The following is a 19390-nucleotide window of genomic DNA, read 5'->3' on the forward strand; positions in this document are numbered from 1 at the left end:
CCTTGCAGCTGCTCAAAGGTCATTAAAGTTTTCATGGAGGGTCACAAAAGGGTCATTCCTCCCCCGGTTACACCAGAATCCTCATGGAAACTCACACGACTCATGGGTTCTCCATTTGAGCCCCTCCACACTTGCCCCCTTCAGTTCCTCTCTTGGATGGTGGCATTTCTAGTTGCCATCCCCTCACTCAGGCGTGTCATTGAGCTTCAGTCATTAGCCATAGTCTAACCTTTCTGCGTACCAACCCCAAATTCCTCCATAAGGTGGTCTCTCACTTCCACTTTTATCAGTCCATTGACCTTTGCACTTTTTTCCCCCACAACCTAATTCAGTTGCAGAAGGGACTCTCCATTCTTTGGATGTAAAATAAGTCCTCATGTACTACGTGGATAGAACCAGGCCATTAGGAAAACACAGCAACTTTTTGTTGCTTTCTCCGAACCCCACAAAGGAAAGGCTCTATCCAAATCAGGCATTGCATGATGGATAGTTAAATGCATTATTGCCAAGAGGAGTGTCACAACCTCATGACTCGAAAGACTTCTTCGAACAAAAACAACTTGCACACATCCACACCCAACACTAGATGGCAGAAGTATGCACAGCATGTGTATCTATGGCCACACATGCCTCAAACCTATTTTTACAGGCAAGTGACCACTTTCTTGTAGCTTTCTTTCTTGGCGCCAAGGAGTAGAGTGGGGAGTGCTGCGCAGAAGCTTTAATACTGTTTTACCCACTTCAGCTTATTTTTGTGAATTACCATCTACAAAGCAATGTTTAGCTCAGGTATGTGGAAGACCAAGTAGCACATAAGTATATCTTTAATGGGTACATCAATGTGTGCTGACTGCTTCCTTTTTAGAATGTGCTTTAGGTTTAACATCCAAAGCCTTCCTTGACATACAGTAGTGTAACTGGAATGTTTGTATAATCCATACTGTTATGGCCGTTTAATAACTGGGAGAGTTGAGCATGTACTAAGAACAACTTAATAACCTTTCAGGTTGTAGAACCAATGAGTAGACGAATAGGGTGGTAGACTAGGAAATTCGACGGTAAGTATACATTTAGGATTGGTTCTCATTACAAACTTATGCTACTGAATTTATAATTATGATTCCTGTTAAACTACATTTTATTAACTTGTAGCACTGCACTCCTGCCTGGCCTCGGTTATTAAAAATTACTTGTTTTTTAAATCATGAACTTATTAGGGTGTTTCAGGAGCACTTGTGCCCTCAACTGTTATGCAATAATATTGCTAAGCATTGCACATTTTTTCCCTTTCAGCACATCAACAATAAAAGGAGGTGAAGTTAATCTAAAATACAGAAATGTCCTGGAACACCACTTGATTCAGTTATTCAAAAACGGATTGAGACTACACATGCTAGCAAGGATCAACCTGAACAAAGTACATGATGTGCCAATTGTGCACAACGTAGAAAGTGACCAAGACTGAGCTGGTTCTGGTTCTTTAATTAACTTTAGATTTAAATCATACTATTACTGCAAAGCTCATTCCATCGATCATATGGTCATAAAAAAATCTTACCCTGGATCTGATCTGCACAGTTCTTGTTGTAACTACAAATTGAACTATCCTTCCTAGCACTGTTGGTAAAACCAGGTGCACACAATTAAAACTGAGCGCTTTAATGAGGGAGAGGGGTTTATGCACTTTTAGCCAGGAATCAAAGGGCCACAGATATTTAAAGATAGCTCATACTATCAACCATGAGATTTCACCCAGAATCACAGACCACTGCAAGTTTGGAAACAGTGTGAACCCAAGAACCTTCAGGCATCAGTTCAATGGTGAGGGTCACAATACTTGCATCAGTGCATGAGCGCTGCGCGGATGGACTCCGGAATGGATTAATACTGCACATCAGCAATCAAATCAAGTGCCTGTTTTAATTTCACCCAAGCAGGAGACAGCCAGCAGTCAATAGTACAACCACTCTCAGACAGTCATCCTTCGGAGGTACAACAGTGATGAGCGCTCATCTCAACCAGAGATTTAGCTGTGCAGGGTCCAAGCTGTAAAACTGTGTTCCCTTCACCCCCATTAGCACGCCGAGGGACTGATTTAGATCCTGGTGGAGGGGAATACTCCATCACAAACGTGACTGATAACTTGGTCCACCCTATTACGATCCAATTATATCCTATGGAGATCGTAATATGGCAGATGGATATCCATACGTCGAGATCTAAATCGGGCCCCTTTAGGACTGTGCTCTAGTTTTACTAGATAGGTGCTCTTTCCTTCTATACTCTGGAAAGGTGGAACAAGTTCGTATTGCACATTCATATGGCATTCCCCCTTATGCAGTGCCTCTCCGTTACTATATATAACAAAGCAGATCAGCAATGGTGAGCGCCCACTTGTTATTGCTCATCGTCTGCTCTGTTGTACTGCAGAACAAGCCACACTCACTCGTCTTAGTGCGTCTTTGTCTTCTGTGTTCTCACCTGGTGGTACTATAGAGCTGAGTGCTTACTCACTGTAGTGCAACACCCTACTAGTGGTCGAGCATATCAGTTCATGTCCCCTTCACCACACCCTCCCCAGTGGTAGTACAGACAAAGCAAAGTGCGCACTCACCGTTGTGCAGCTCCCCAGTCACTGTGCCTTCCCCCTGCGAGCTTCCATCTTGCTCCCTCCACTTCCAGTCGATGCCGCGTATAACTCGTGCCCCGGGCACCATGTACTTAAGCACCTGGGAGCGCACAAGCCGCCTCTGGCGCCGCAGGTTGGCTTCCGCTTCCTTGGCAGCTTTACCTGGGAGCGAGACAGCATGGCAGTAAGTAACAAGCAATTCCCACTAGAGTCATGTGAAGATCATGACGAGAGACGCCACATAACCCATCGATGTCAGTCAGTGGTGGAGAAGCTACCACTGGCACTCAACTGGACAGGGCTTAAGCTTCAGAAGGTCCAGGACAGACCAGGCACACCCATAAGCTGACTCGGACAAGGGATGGATTCCATGAAATAAACAAGGAGCCAGTCTATCATTCCATACACTCTAGAGTTACAGGACAGCCGGTCTGTGCCTCTGCTGACAAACTGAATAGACCTCAATCAACTATCTGTCAGGTTATAAACTAGAGTTCTCCCTCAATTACAGCAAAGGTACTGCACAGGTTTATACAATAGAGCTATCCCAAGCTCTACACAATAGAGCTATCCCAAGCTCTACACAATAGAGCCATCCCAGGCTTTACGCAGCAGAGCCATCCCAGGCTTTACGCAGCAGAGCCATCCCAGGCTTTACGCAGCAGAGCCATCCCAGGCTTTACGCAGCAGAGCCATCCCAGGCTTTACGCAGCAGAGCCATCCCAGGCTTTACGCAGCAGAGCCATCCCAGGCTTTACGCAGCAGAGTTACCCAGGGCTTTACGCAGCAGAGTTACCCAGGGCTTTACGCAGCAGAGTTACCCAGGGCTTTACGCAGCAGAGTTACCCAGGGCTTTACGCAGCAGAGTTACCCAGGGCTTTACGCAGCAGAGTTACCCAGGGCTTTACGTAGCAGAGTTACCCAGGGCTTTACGTAGCAGAGCTATCCCAGGGCTTTACGCAGCAGAGCTATCCCAGGGCTTTACGTAGCAGAGCTATCCCAGGGCTTTACGTAGCAGAGCTATCCCAGGGCTTTACGTAGCAGAGCTATCCCAGGGCTTTACGCAGCAGAGCTATCCCAGGGCTTTACGTAGCAGAGCTATCCCAGGGCTTTACGTAGCAGAGCTATCCCAGGGCTTTACGTAGCAGAGCTATCCCAGGGCTTTACGTAGCAGAGCTATCCCAGGGCTTTACGTAGCAGAGCTATCCCAGGGCTTTACGTAGCAGAGCTATCCCAGACATTGCACAGCAGAGCTATCCCAGACATTGCACAGCAGAGCTATCCCAGACATTGCACAGCAGAGCTATCCCAGACATTGCACAGCAGAGCTATCCCAGACATTGCACAGCAGAGCTATCCCAGACATTGCACAGCAGAGCTATCCCAGACATTGCACAGCAGAGCTATCCCAGACATTGCACAGCAGAGCTATCCAGGGTTTTACATAGCAGAGTTACCCAGGGTTTTACATAGCAGAGTTACCCAGGGTTTTACATAGCAGAGTTACCCAGGGTTTTACATAGCAGAGTTACCCAGGGTTTTACATAGCAGAGTTACCCAGGGTTTTACATAGCAGAGCTATCCCAGACATTACATAGCAGAGCTATCCCAGACATTACATAGCAGAGCTATCCCAGACATTACACAGCAGAGCTATCCCAGACATTACACAGCAGAGCTATCCCAGACATTACACAGCAGAGCTATCCCAGACATTAACCAGCAGAGCTATCCCAGACATTAACCAGCAGAGCTATCCCAGACATTAACCAGCAGAGCTATCCCAGACATTAACCAGCAGAGCTATCCCAGACATTAACCAGCAGAGCTATCCCAGACATTAACCAGCAGAGCTATCCCAGACATTAACCAGCAGAGCTATTCCAGACATTAACCAGCAGAGCTATCCAGGGCTTTACGTAGCACAGTTACCCCGGGTTTTACACAGCAGAGCTATACCAAGCTTTACAAGTGACTCTACGTTTGTCACAGCAGAGCTACCTCAGAATGTAATCAGTAGGAAACCTTGCTGCACTTTATACAGCAGAGACACAACCCACGCCTTACACAGCACACAGCTATCTTACGCTTTACACATCATAGAGCTATGTTATGCTTTACACAGTAGAGCTATCCCAGGCTTTAAAAGCAGAGCTACCTAACACTGACACATCAGTAAGCCATCCTGCACTTTCATCACTGATTTAAATGGGACACCCGACGCTGGGAAGCACCTCTGCATCCGGATGCCCCAGAGAAGACTGGGGTGACCTGTTGGTTCTGCCTTGGATCTTGACCGCCACTCACTGAGTCTGGGAGAACAGCGCTGTATGTCGCCGACATGTACCCGTATGCACTATATGTTTCTTGCCCATAGGATAACATTACAGCTTTAAAGCTACAATTGGAAGCGTATCCCTGTATGCTTCAGAAAGTGATAACTCGAAAAGTACTTACTCAATTACGAAGTTCTTGGTGTTAAAAAATATATACAAATGTTATTTTTCTAAATTGGTCTCAAGTTTCTTTTTGAGTGTGTCCCATTTTTTGACTCTGTGTATGTTCAACAGATACTTAACACTACCCTCTGATAAGTCTTGTAGGAAGTTGGCTCTGTATGTGCTATTTCAAAGTAAGAAATAGTATGCACAGAGTCCAAGGGTTCCCCTTAGAGGTAAGATAGTGGCAAAAAGAGATAATTTTAATGCTCTATTTTGTGGTAGTGTGGTCGAGCAGTAGGCTTATCAGAGGGTAGTGTTAAGCCAGTGGTTCCCAAACTTTTTCGATCCCCGGCTCCTTTGACCTATTGGCCGTGTTGGCCACGGCTCCCCATTATCTTACTTTTTTTTGGCGGGTGGGGGAACGTAATCCCAGCCTGTACCTACACTATTTACAGTTTGACTTCTTAATTCTCTCGTTCAGGTTCCTGAAAACCATTTATTTTAAACTATTTCTTTTCTTTTGTCATAGGGATATTATTAATGGTACTCTGGCGCCCTCCGCTGGTCACAATAATTAATGCAGGGGGTTTTGTTTCCAAAACCACGGTGAAAAGCTACCGATTAAAAGCACCTCCGAGTGGTTTCCAGACTGTGTGCGGCACCCCTGGCTAATTTTGACGGCGCACCAAGGAGCCGCGGCGCACAGTTTGGGAACCACTGTGTTAAGCATTTGTTGTACACACACAGGCAATAAATGAGGAACACACACTCAGACAATTCCAGGCCAATAGGTTTTTATATAGAAAAGGAAAATGTCACTTACCCAGTGTACATCTGTTTGTGGCATTAGTCGCTGCAGATTCACATGCTGTGCATAGTCCGCCGTCTGGTGTTGGGTCGGAGTGTTACAAGTTGTTTTTCTTCTAAGAAGTCTTTTCGAGTCACGAGACCGAGGGACTCCTCCTACTTTGGTTCCATTGCGCATGGGCGTCGACTCCATGTTAGATTGTTTTCCCCGCAGAGGGTGAGGTAGGAGTTGTGTATGTTAGTAATAGTGCCCATGCAATGGAATGAATAAGTATGTACAAAATGAAGGTTAAAGTAATATATTTACAAATGTACAAATGTTGAAGATTACTACAGGCTCCCGGGGAGGAGGGTGGGCGCATGTGAATCTGCAGTGACTAATGCCACGAACAGATGTACACTGGGTAAGTGACATTTTCCGTTCGGTGGCATGTGTAGCTGCAGATACACATGCTGTGCATGGACTAGTAAGCCGTTATCTCCCCAAAAGCGGTGGTTCAGCCTGTAGGAGTGGAAATAGTTTGAAATAAAGTTCTTAGTACAGCTTGACCTACTGTGGCTTGTTGTGCAGATAGCACATCTACACAGTAGTGCTTAGTAAATGTGTGAGGCGTAGACCATGTTGCTGCCTTACATATTTCGTTCATTGGAATATTTCCTAGAAAGGCCATGGTAGCACCTTTCTTTCTGGTTGAGTGTGCCTTTGGTGTAATAGGCAGCTGTCTCTTTGCTTTAAGATAGCAGGTTTGGATGCACCTAACTATCCATCTAGCTATACCTTGTTTTGATATAGGATTTCCTGTATGAGGTTTTTGAAATGCAATAAATAGTTTTTTTTTTTTCCTAATTAGTTTTGTTCTGTCAATGTAGTACATTAGTGCTCTTTTGATATCTAATGTATGTAGTGCTCTTTCAGCTATTGAGTCTGGCTGTGGAAAGAACACTGGCAATTCTACTGTTTGATTTAAGTGGAACGGTGAGATGACCTTTGGTAAGAATTTTGGGTTGGTTCTTAGAACTACCTTATTTTTGTGTATTTGAATAAATGGTTCTTGTATAGTAAATGCCTGAATTTCACTTACTCTTCTTAGAGATGTAATGGCAATGAGAAATGCAACTTTCAACGTTAGATATTGCATTTCGCAAGAATGCATGGGTTCGAAAGGTGGACCCATGAGTCTTGTTAAGACAATATTGAGGTTCCATGAAGGAACAGGTGGTGTCCTTGGTGGGATAATTCTTTTTAGGCCTTCCATAAATGCTTTAATGACAGGTATTTTAAATAGGGAAGTTGAATGAGTAATTTGCAGGTATGCAGATATTGCTGCGAGATGTATCTTTATGGAAGAGAAAGCTAGATTTGACTTTTGCAAATGTAGTAAATACCCTACAACATCTTTTGGAGATGCATGCAATGGTTGAACTTGATTATTATGGCAGTAGCAAACAAATCTTTTCCATTTACTTGCATAGCAGTGTCTAGTGGATGGCCTTCTAGCTTGTCTTATGACCTCCATACATTCCTGTGTGAGGTTTGAGTGTCCAAATTCTAGGATTTCAGGAGCCAAATTGCTAGATTCAGCGATGCTGGGTTTGGATGCCTGATTTGTTGCTTGTGTTGTGTTAACAGATCTGGCCTGTTGGGTAGTTTGACATGAGGTACTACTGACAGGTCTAGTAGTGTTGTATACCAAGGTTGTCTTGCCCATGTTGGTGCTATTAGAATGAGTTTGAGTTTGTTTTGACTCAATCTGTTTACTAGATATGGAAGGAGAGGGGGAAAAGCGTATGCAAATATCCCTGACCAATTCATCCATAGAGCATTGCCTTGAGATTGCTGGTGTGGGTACCTGGATGCGAAGTTTTGGCATTTTGCGTTTTCTTTTGTTGCAAATAGATCTATTTGAGGTGTTCCCCACATTTGGAAGTAAGTGTTCAGGATTTGGGGGTGAATTTCCCATTTGTGGACCTGTTGGTGATCCCGAGAGAGATTGTCTGCTAGCTGGTTCTGGATCCCTGGAATAAACTGTGCTATTAGGCGAATGTGGTTGTGAATTGCCCAATGCCATATTTTTTGTGTGAGGAGACACAACTGTGTCGAGTGTGTTCCCCCCTGTTTGTTTAAATAATACATTGTCGTCATGTTGTCTGTTTTGACAAGAATGTATTTGTGGGTTATCATTGGTTGGAATGCTTTCAACGCTAGAAATACTGCTAACAATTCTAGGTGATTTATATGAAACTTTCTTTGATGTACGTCCCATTGTCCTTGGATGCTGTGTTGATTGAGGTGTGCTCCCCACCCTGTCATGGAAGCATCTGTTGTTATCACGTATTGTGGCACTGGGTCTTGGAAAGGCCGCCCTTTGTTTAAATTTGTACTGTTCCACCATAGAAGCGAGATGTATGTTTGGCGGTCTATCAACACCAGATCTAGAAGGTGACCCTGTGCATGTGACCATTGTGATGCTAGGCACTGTTGTAAGGGCCGCATGTGCAATCTTGCATTTGGGACAATGGCTATGCATGAGGACATCATGCCTAGGAGTTTTAAGACCATCTTTGCGTGTATCTTTTGTGTTGGATACATAGCTTGTATCACCTTGTGAACATTTTGAACCCTTTGTGGACTTGGAGTGGCTATCCCTTTTGTAGTGTTGATTGTCGCTCCTAAGTATTGCTGTGTTTGACATGGCAAAAGGTGTGACTTTGCATAGTTGATGGAGAAACCCAGTTTGTAAAGGGTTTGTATAACATGATCTGTGTGGTGTAAACACTTTGTTAGCGAGTTGGTTTTGATTAACCAATTGTCTAGGTACGGGAACACGTGTATTTGCTGCCTCCTGATATGTGCAGCTTCTACTGCTAGACATTTTGTAAAGACTCTTGGTGCTGTCGTTATTCCGAATGGCAACACTCTGAATTGGTAATGTATTCCTTCGAATACGAACCTTAGGTATTTCCTGTGCGAGGGATGTATCGGTATATTGAAATACGCGTCTTTTAGATCTAACGTTGTCATGTAGTCTTGCTGTTTCAGTAGTGTTATTACGTCTTGTAACGTGACCATGTGAAAGTGGTCTGATTTGATGTAGGTGTTTAGTGTTCTGAGATCCAATATTGGTCTCAGACTTTTGTCCTTTTTCGGTATTAGAAAGTACAGTGAGTAAACTCCTGTGTTCTTTTGTGTTTTTGGTACTAATTCTATTGCGTCTTTTTGCAGTAATGCTTCAACTTCTAGTCCTAGAAGGTCTATATGCTGTTTGGACATCTTGTGTGTTTTCGGTGGGACGTTTGGAGGGAGTTGGAGAAATTCTATGCAATAACCATGTTGGATAATTGCTAAGACCCAAGTGTCTGTTGTTATCTCCTCCCAAGATTTGTAGAACTGGCTTAGTCTTCCCCCCACTGGTGTTGTGTGAAGGGGTTGAGTGACTTGTGAGTCACTGCTTGTTTTGAGGGGTTTTGGGCCCTTGAAATTTTCCCCGGTTTCTTGGGAATTGGCCCCCCCTCTGTATTGGCCCCGAAAGCCTCCCCTTTGATATTGTCCCTGGTAGGTAGGTGGTCTTGCTTGTGAGGTGCTGGCTTGTGTGGCTTGACCTCGAAACCCTCCTCTGAAAGTAGTTTTGCAAAATGTGCCAAATGTGCCTCTGCCCTGCGGGGAATAGAGTGCGCCCATGGCTTTGACTGTGTCGGTGTCCTTCTTTAATTTTTCAATTGCAGTGTCCACTTCTGGTCCAAACAATTGTTGTTCATTGAACGGCATATTGAGCACTGCCTGTTGTATCTCAGGTTTGAAGCCGGATGTGCGCAGCCATGCGTGCCTCCTTATCGTTACAGCAGTAGTTATAGTTCTTGCAGCTGTATCTGCTGCATACATAGAAGAACGGATTTGGTTGTTGGATATGTTTTGTCCCTCTTCAACCACTTGTTTTGCCCGTTGTTGGAATTCTTTGGGGAGGTGCTCGATGAGATGCTGCATCTCGTCCCAATGGGCTCTGTCATATCGCGCTAGGAGTGCCTGCGAGTTGGCGATGCGCCACTGATTTGCAGCTTGTACTGCAACCCTTTTCCCGGCTGCATCAAACTTTCGGCTCTCCTTGTCCGGAGGTGGTGCGTCGCCTGATGTCTGCGAGTTGGCTCTTTTACGAGCTGCTCCTACGACAACTGAATCTGGTGTCAGTTGTGATGTAATAAAAGCAGGGTCTGTGGGTGGTGCCTTGTATTTCTTCTCCACCCTTGGGGTTATCGCTCTGCTTTTAACTGGCTCCTTAAAGATTTGTTTAGCGTGCCTTAGCATTCCCGGGAGCATAGGAAGGCTTTGATAATTGCTATGGGTGGAGGACAGGGTGTTAAAAAGGAAGTCATCCTCGATAGGCTCTGAATGTAGCGATACGTTATGAAACTCTGCTGCCCTAGCTACCACCTGAGCATACGCTGTACTGTCCTCAGGTGGTGAGGGCTTAGTGGGGTACGACTCAGGGCTATTGTCCGATACTGGGGAGTCATAGAGATCCCATGCGTCCTGGTCATCTTGGCTCATGGTGGTATGAGCTGGTGATTGTGACGGAGTCTGTGCCGGTGATATATGAGTTGCCGGTGGTGGAGTTACCTTCTTCACCACTTTTGCTTGTGGTGTTTTTTCTTGTTGTTGGAAATCTAGTTTCCTTTTTCTTCTGATTGGGGGAAGGGTGCTGATCTTCCCTGTACCACTTTGTATAAAGATCCGCTTTTGCGTGTGATCTACAGCTGTTGTTTGTAATTCCTCCTCAAATCTGTGTTTTTGAAGTTGGGAGGACAGTGATTGTTCCTCTGAGTAGGAACTGGCTTTCGGTTCGGTTGCTGGGCGTTTTGGCACCGAAACCGTGTCTTTTGTTGTTTTCGGCTCCGAAGAGATTTTCCTCTTTTTCGGTGTCGTACCTTCTTGGCGTCGACCATCTTCGGTGCCGCTATCTCTGTGCCGAGCAGCTTCGGTGCCGCTGCCTCGGTGTCGACCCTTTTCTGCAGCAGTTTCTCGGTCCCGAGATTGCTGCGTGCCTGTATCCCGACCTGAGTCGGACGATCTCGGCACCAGCTCGCCCTTTTTCGGTGCCGATGGACGGTCACCTACTTTATGGGTTGAGCCATGGCCTGTCGGCAGTGGCGTCCCCTGGGCTTTGTCTGTTTTTCTGTGTGATGCTTGTTTCGACGTCTTACTCACGGTTTCTTCGACGTCGAATTCTTCTGAATCCGATTCGTGGATGGAGAATGTTTCTTCTTCTCCCTCTTCCTCGAACCGTTGTTGTCCTGTCGGCGTGGACGCCATCTGCAACCTTCTGGCTCTTCGGTCTCGGAGCGTTTTTCTCGACCGAAACGCTCGACAGGCCTCATACGTTTCTTCTTTGTGCTCGGGTGACAGGCACAAGTTACAGACCAAATGTTGGTCTGTATAGGGATATTTACTGTGGCATTTAGGACAGAATCGGAACGGGGTCCGTTCCATCAGTCTCGATCTTGCACGCGGTCAGGCCGACCAGGCCCCGACGGGGGATCGAAATTACCCCGAAGGGCTATCGGAGCTCTTCAAGATTCGGTGTCGATTCTAATCTAACCCGATACCGAACGAAACAACACAGACGAATTTTCCGTTGATTCTGACTAACTTTCCGACCCGAAACACGGAGCGAAAAGGAACACGTCCGAACCCGATGGCGGAAAAAAAACAATCTAACATGGAGTCGACGCCCATGCGCAATGGAACCAAAGTAGGAGGAGTCCCTCGGTCTCGTGACTCGAAAAGACTTCTTCGAAGAAAAACAACTTGTAATACTCCGACCCAACACCAGACGGTGGACTATGCACAGCATGTGTATCTGCAGCTACACATGCCACCGAACATATATTTTCTTCGTTTATTTTAAGAACCACAGGTTCAAGATTTACAAACAATACTTTAAATGAAAGGTATTTCACTCAAGTATCTTAGGAACTTTGAATCATCACAATAGCATGTACAGTTTTGGCAAAAATGGCAATAAGCTATTTTAAAATTGGACAGTGCAAAATTCAACAGTTCCTGGGGGAGGTAAGTATTTGTTAGTTTCACAGGTAAGTAAAGCACTTACAGGGTTCAAAGTTGGGTCCAAGGTAGCCCACCGTTGGGGGTTCAGGGCAACCCCAAAGTTACCACACCAGCAGCTCAGGGACGGTCAGGTGCAGAGGTCAAAGTAGTGCCCAAAACGCATAGGCTTCAATGGAAATAGGGGTGCCCCGGTTCCAGTCTGCCAGCAGGTAAGTACCTGCGACTTCGGAGGGCAGACCAGGGGGGTTTTGTAGGGCACCGTGGGGGGTTGGGGGGGGCACAAGTCAGCACCGAAAGTACACCCTCAGCGGCACAGGGGCGGCCGGGTGCAGAGTACGAACAGGCGTCGGGTTTACAATAGTTTTCAATGAGAGACCCAGGGGTCTCTTCAGCGATGCAGGCAGGCAAGGGGGGGGGGGGGGGGGGGGGGGGTGGGGAGGGCTCCTCGGGGTAGCCACCACCTGGGCTAGGGAGAGGGCCACCTGGGGGTCGCTCCTGCACTGGAGGTCGGATCCTCAGGTCCTGGGGGCTGCGGGTGCCGTGTGTTTCCCAGGCGCCGGGTTCTTTGAAGCAGGCAGTCGCGGTCAGGGGGAGCCTCTGGATTCCCTCTGCAGGCGTCGCTGTGGGGGCCCATGGGGGTCAACTCCGGCTACTCACGAGCTCGCAGTCGCCGGGGAGTTCTCCCTGTAGTGTTGATTTTCCGCAGGTCAAGCCGGGTGAATCTGGTGCAGAGTGGAAAGTCTCACGCTTCCAGCGGGAAACGTGTGCTCTTTAAAAGTTGCTTCTTTGTTGCAAAGTTGCAGTTTCTTTGGAGCAGGGCCGCTGTCCTCTGGAGTTCTTGGTCCTTTTAGATGCAGGGTAGTCCTCGGAGGCTTCAAAGGTCGCTGGACCCTGGGGGATGGGTCACTGTTGCAGTTTTTCTTGAAGTGGGGAGACAGGACGGTAGGGCTGGGGCCAAAGCAGTTGGTGTCTCGGTCTTCTCTGCAGGGCTTCAGGTCAGCAGTCCTTCTTCGTCTTCAGGTTGCAGGAATCTATCTTGCTTGGTTCTGGGGGCCCCTAAATACTCAATTTAGGGGTGTGTTTAGGTCAAGGAGGGCAGTAGCCAATGACTACTAGCCCTGAGGGAGGCTACACCCGCTTTGTGCCTCCTTCCGGTGGGGAGGGGGGGGGGGCACATCCCTAATCCTATTGGGGGAATCCTCCATCTGCAAGATGGAGGATTTTTAAAAGTCAGAGTCACCTCAGCTCAGGACACCTTAGGGGCAGTCCTGACTGGCCAGTGACGACTCCTTGTTTTTCTCATTATCTCCTCCGGCCTTGCCGCCAAAAGTGGGGCCGTGGCCGGAGGGGCGGGCATCTCCACTAGCTGGGATGCCCTGTGGCGCTGTAACAAAGGGAGTGAGCCTTTGAGGCTCACCGCCAGGTGTTACAGTTCCTGCAGGGGGAGGTGAGAAGCACCTCCACCCAGTACAGGCTTTGTTACTGGCCACAGAGTGACAAAGGCACTCTCCCCATGTGGCGAGCAACATGTCTGGTGTCTGGCAGGCTGGCAAAAACTAGTCAGCCCACACTGGAAGTCAGGTATGTTTTCAGGGGGCATCTCTAAGATGCCCTCTGGGTGTATTTCACAATAACATGTACACTGGCATCAGTGTGCATTTATTGTGCTGAGAAGTTGGATACCAAACTTCCTAGTTTTCAGTGTAGCCATTATGGTGCTGTGGAGTTCGTGTATGACAGACTCCCAGACCATATACTCTTATGGCTACCCTGCACTTACGTCTAAGGTTTTGCTTAGACACTGTAGGGGCATAGTGCTCATGCACCTATGCCCTCACCTGTGGTATAGTGCACCCTGCCTTAGGGCTGTAAGGCCTGCTAGAGGGGTGACTTATCTATGCCATAGGCAGTGTGAGGTTGGCATGGCACCCTGAGGGAAGTGCCATGTTGACTTAGTCATTTTCTCCCCACCAGCACACACAAGCTGGCAAGCAGTGTGTCTGTGCTGAGTGAGGGGTCCCCAGGGTGGCATAAGACATACTGCAGCCCTAGAGACCTTCCCTGGCAGCAGGGCCCTTGGTACCAGTTACAAGGGACTTACCTGGATGCCAGGGTGTGCCAATTGTGGAGACAAAGCTACAGTTTAGGGAAAGAACGCTGGGGCCTGGTTAGCAGGCCTCAGCACACTTTAAAATCATAACTTGGCATCAGCAAAGGCAAAAAGTCAGGGGGTAACCATGCCAAGGAGGCATTTCCTTACAAGTCTAAACTCCTCTCTAACACAAAAGAGAGTGCACAAACCTGCCCCTTTCTGTGGTATGTCAATACCATATAAAGAGTCTAGAGGTTACCCAGTGAGTGGACAGGCTTGCTATGCAATCCAAAAGTGCTCTTTTTAGGGGTAGTGTGGTCGAGCAGCCTTAGGCTTAAAAGAGTGCAAGACATCTACAAATACACACAATAGTCAATAAGTGAGCCACGACTCAAAAAGGAGATCCACACCAATTTATAAAAATAGCAAGTATCTTTATATATGTTTAGGCATCCGAGACAAATCATTCAGGTAAATACGTTTTTTTAATCTGAATTCTTCTCACTTTAAAAAGTGGTCACAGTGTCAGTTCTGCAATGTTATCCTATTGGAGGAAAAACAAGTTCTGCAAACAGGTTGAGTACAGCCACTTACAAGACCAATCTCCAGGAGTTACGGTGGGCAAGTACCAAGGCAGCAACAGCAGTACACCACCAGCGGCAGGGGATACAGGGTGTAAAACAACGTTGGATGCACAATGCTTTTAAATTGAGATCTGTCTCAGCAAAAAGAGACTGCAGGCTCTGATCAGGAGGTCAGTCGGGCTGAACCAACAGCGGGACTCCGGCCTCACGTTGCTCGGGCACAGGTGGACATTTTTGGCACTCTTCTCCCCGGCTCAGGGATGACTGGAGCAGAGGAGTCTTCACGTAATGGGTTTTGTTAACTGGAGTAGTCATAGTAGAGGGAGCCTGCGTGCAGAGGATGCAGGCGTAGTCAGGGAGTGCAGGAGGGGTCAAACCACGATGGACTGGGACTCTTGAGGGCTGGGGAACCTTGTTGGCACCGGTGAACCACTTCAACTTGGGTCAGAGACGGCAGTTCCGGAGGCTTCAGAGTCCCTTCTTTGGAGTTTCAAGAGAATAGGTCCGCTGTTCACTTGCGGTCTCGAGTCTTTTCCAAAGGCAGGCAGTCCTCCCGGGTTTTTGGAGTTACAGCCGCAGGACGAGTCAACTTTGGCACAGATTGCAATGAGGGGATGCAGACAGGCCAGCAGGGCTGGTACCAGGTCAGCTGTCTCTTTTCTCCTCTTCTGCTTTTACGGCTCTACCATGTCCTTGGGCTTCTTATGTGCTCAGGAGCTGCTTCTCTAGTGCCAGGGGCTCCTCTAAATACTGAATTTAGGGGCGTTAGGGGTGTGTGGGGTAGTAGCCAACGGGCTACTGACCCTTGGAGTCACTACGTCCCCTATACGACCACTTCCAGTTGGAAGTGGGCATAACCCTGTCCCAGAATTCCTAAGTATGTTAACACAAAGATGGCTACTTCTCAAAAATCATGACTACCTCGCAGTAGCCCACCTTTGTGGTGGTACTAGCCTGGGGGCGGCACGCCTACCTGACTAAGTTAACAGCCTGCTGAAGTGCCAAGGGAACTCTGGACAAAAGGGATGGCTTCCTCTCCTGTCAGGGGAGCCAGATTTGCATTCCAAAGCTGCCAGCTTCTTTGAAGCTCGCCAGCCAAATGAGGCTAAACAGCAGGTCATCCTGTGGGAGTGGGTGTTACACCCTCTTCCTAGACAGGCTTTTGTTTTCGGCCTCCTGAGAGCAAGTGTGTAGAACGCTGGCTCTCTTTATAGTGTACTAAAATGAAGTACACTGTGCAGAGAGTCCAGCAGATCCCCAAAGATGTGCAGAAACAGATAGGTCTAGGGCTCTATTTGTGGTTGTGTGGGCGAGCATCTGGCTTATCAAGGAGTCGTTTTAAGCATTTGCCTTACTTACAGAGGCAATAAATGAGAGACTCAAATCTGAGACCAATTTAGAAAAAAACTTTTTAGTTTTAAAAATCAACAGTGCAATTTTCAGAGTCTCCAATGTTAACCTATGGAGAGAAACAACGATGCAGTTTTGCAGGTAGGTACACAACTTACAGTTCCAGTCTTCGGGGTTTTATGTCAACACCAGGCGAGGTTCAGATCAGCACAAAGAGTTCACCCAAAGCATCACATGGGGGGGGGGGGGGGGGGGGGCGGGGAGGCTGCATAAGGCGGCACCAAACTTACACTGTCAGCAGCCCAGGGGCAGCCAGGTGCCGAGTGCCACCACAGCATTGAGTGTCACATGTTATCCTATGGAGGCAGGGGCTAACCGAAGAGGAGCCGCTCCCAGGTGAGTAGAGCGGGGTAAGGGGTTGATCTCCTAAAGCTGAAGTACAAGGGGGGGCCACAAGGAAGCACCAAACTTTGCACCCTGCCGCCCCCATGCCGCTGAGGGTGTGAGTACAAACACAGGGTCGGGCTCCCAATGTTAACCAAAGCAGGAGATCACTTTCAGAAACAGGCTGCAGGCTCTGAACAGGGGGCCATGAGAGGTCAAACCACAGTTGCCCAGGGAAGTTAAGATGCCAGGGGTCGTAGGGACAACCATTGGTCTAGCTCCGGGTGCAGGGGTGTCTTTTGGTGTTGGAAACAACTTACTGGGCAGGTAGAGTCAGGGGGAGTCCTCGGATTTAGGCTGCATGCTTTGCTGTGGAGTCCGGCAGGGGTCAGCTCACGATGGACTCTAGGTCAGAAGCGCTGGGAAACCTTCTCTGGACTGGTGGGCCACTTGGACTCGAGCCGTGGGAGTCAGGTGCAGAGGTGGTTCCAGGCAGCAGTTTCGCGGTTCCTCAGGCAGACTGCTTTCGTCTTTGGAGATGTTTCTTTTGGACACGTCTGCTGTTCATGGCAGTTCTTGTTCTTTATTGAAGGTAAGCAAGTCCTCCTAAGGCTCTGGAGGTTGTTGGGCTGCAAGACAGTCGCCTTCTAGGCGCAGATTTCTTTGAAGGCTTCAGACAGGTCGATAGGGCTGGGGCCAAGTAAGTTGGTGTCTTCAGTCTTCTCTTTTGGGCGACTTCTGTTTTGTCTTGATATTCGTAAGCCAACAGGAATTCAATTCTAGAGTTTAGGGGTGCCACCTAAACACTGAATTTAGGGGCATTACGGGGGTGCCAGGTGCAAGCCAATGGGCTACTCACCTTTAGGGTGAATAACCCTTCTTATGACAACTTCCTTTGGGAACTAGGCATAGCCCTAACCCTACTGGCTTAATTCCTTGCATGCAATATGGACGAGTTTAAAAAGTAATGTGCACTTCAGCTCGTCCAACCTAGGGGTGGGACTGGCATGAAGTGGGCACACTTCCTAATTTACTTAATTTTCCTGCCAGTCCTGCCGCCGAAAGTGGGGTCAGGAACTGGCTGTCGGCATACTCCACCATTTGGAGCGGGGGGCCTGGGCAGCATTTCGAAGGCAGCAATGCCCTTGAATGTCCATCCTGTCTGGGACAGGAAGTCACAGCTCTGCCCAAAGAAAGCCTTTGTTCTGAGCCCTTGAGAGCTTTGGCTCTCACCTCAAGGGGCCAGGACTCTGCTTTAAGGTGGCTGCACTGGTTTTGACCAGTCAGTGCCCACACTAGGAGTTGGTAGGTTTGCAGGGGGCACCTCTGAGGTGACCTCTGGTATCAAACATCTCTTATTAATACACCCTCACTGAGTCCAGTGATGGATGTATGAATGCATGCACTCAAACATCCCTATTGTCAGTGAAGCCATCATGTAGCTGGGGAACTTGTAATGACTAGTGTCCAGCACATGTACTTAAAATGACTTCACAATTTGCTTACTATGCCTGAAAATCGACAAAGACGTAGCAGGGGCATATCTGCTCAAGCAGGTATGTCCTCACATGCAATAGGCTGGAAGACCTGCCAGAGGGGTGACTTGCATATATTGCATGCAATGTGCGAGGGACAGGGCACAGAAGCCATGCTGTGTTTTCATTTTAGGTCTGCACTGTAAAGAAATGGCTCCCTGTTGCAGATACCCCCCACTTTTCGCCTGATACTGATGCTGACTTGACTGAGAAGTGTGCTGGGACCCTGCTAACCAGGCCCCAGCACCAGTGTTCTTTCACCTAAAATGTACCATTGATTCCACAATTGGCACACCCTGGCATCCAGATAAGTCCCTTGTAACTGGTACCTCTGGTACCAAGGGCCCTAATGCCAGGGAAGGTCTCTAAGGGCTGCAGCAGGTATTATGCCACCCTAGAGACCCCTCACTCAGCACAGACCCACTGCTTACCAGCTTGTGTGTGCTAGTGAGAACAAAATGAGTAAGTCGACATGGCACTCCCCTCAGGGTGCCATGCCACCCTCTCACTGCCTATGCAGTATAGGTAAGACACCCCTCTGGCAGGCCTTACAGCCCTAAGGCAGGGTGCACTATACCATAGGTGAGGGTACCAGTGCATGAGCACTGTGCCCCTAGAGTGTCTAAGCAAAAACCTTAGACATTGTAAGTGCAGGGTAGCCATAAGAGTATATGGTCTGTGTAGGAAGTTGGCTCTGTATGTGCTATTTCAAAGTAAGGAATAGCATGCACAGAGTCCAAGGGTTCCCCTTAGAGGTAAAATAGTGGTAAAAATAGATAATACTAATGCTCTATTTTGTGGTAGTGTGGTCGAGCAGTAGGCTTATCCAAGGAGTAGTGTTAAGCATTTGTTGTACATACACATAGACAATAAATGAGGTACACACACTCAGAGACAAATCCAGCCAATAGGTTTTGTTATAGAAAAATATATTTTCTTAGTTTATTTTAAGAACCACAGGTTCAAATTTAACATGTAATATCTTGTTTGAAAGGTATTGCAGGTAAGTACATTAGGAACTTTGAATCATTTCAATTGCATGTATACTTTTCAAGTTATTCACAAATAGCTATTTCAAAAGTGGACACTTAGTGCAATTTTCACAGTTCCTGGGGGAGGTAAGTTTTTGTTAGTTTTACCAGGTAAGTAAGACACTTACAGGGTTCAGTTCTTGGTCCAAGGTAGCCCACCGTTGGGGGTTCAGAGCAACCCCAAAGTCACCACACCAGCAGCTCAGGGCCGGTCAGGTGCAGAGTTCAAAGTGGTGCCCAAAACGCATAGGCTAGAATTGAGAGAAGGGGGTGCCCCGGTTCCGGTCTGCTTGCAGGTAAGTACCCGTGTCTTTGGAGGGCAGACCAGGGGGGTTTTGTAGGGCACCGGGGGGGACACAAGCCCACACAGAAATTTCACCCTCAGCAGCGCGGGGGCGGCCGGGTGCAGTGTAGAAACAAGCGTCGGGTTTGCAATGTTAGTCTATGAGAGATCAACGGATCTCTTCAGCGCTGCA

The 19390-nt window shown here is 47.7% G+C and overlaps 1 protein-coding gene across 12 annotated transcripts in view; it reads right to left on the reverse strand.

Annotated features, from left to right (window-relative positions):
- The window catches only part of HECTD1 (HECT domain E3 ubiquitin protein ligase 1), a 352555-nt gene that overhangs the window by 164164 nt on the left and 169001 nt on the right, over positions 1-19390 (reverse strand). For all 12 annotated transcript variants that reach the window (XM_069209073.1, XM_069209084.1, XM_069209083.1 and 9 more), the window contains exon 24: positions 2615-2791. In XM_069209073.1, the coding sequence (XP_069065174.1) occupies positions 2615-2791 (177 nt within the window). The remainder of the gene's footprint in view (positions 1-2614; positions 2792-19390) is intronic.

The sequence above is a fragment of the Pleurodeles waltl genome, chromosome 9 (assembly GCF_031143425.1).
Source record: "Pleurodeles waltl isolate 20211129_DDA chromosome 9, aPleWal1.hap1.20221129, whole genome shotgun sequence".
NCBI classification, from domain to species: Eukaryota; Metazoa; Chordata; class Amphibia; order Caudata; family Salamandridae; genus Pleurodeles; species Pleurodeles waltl.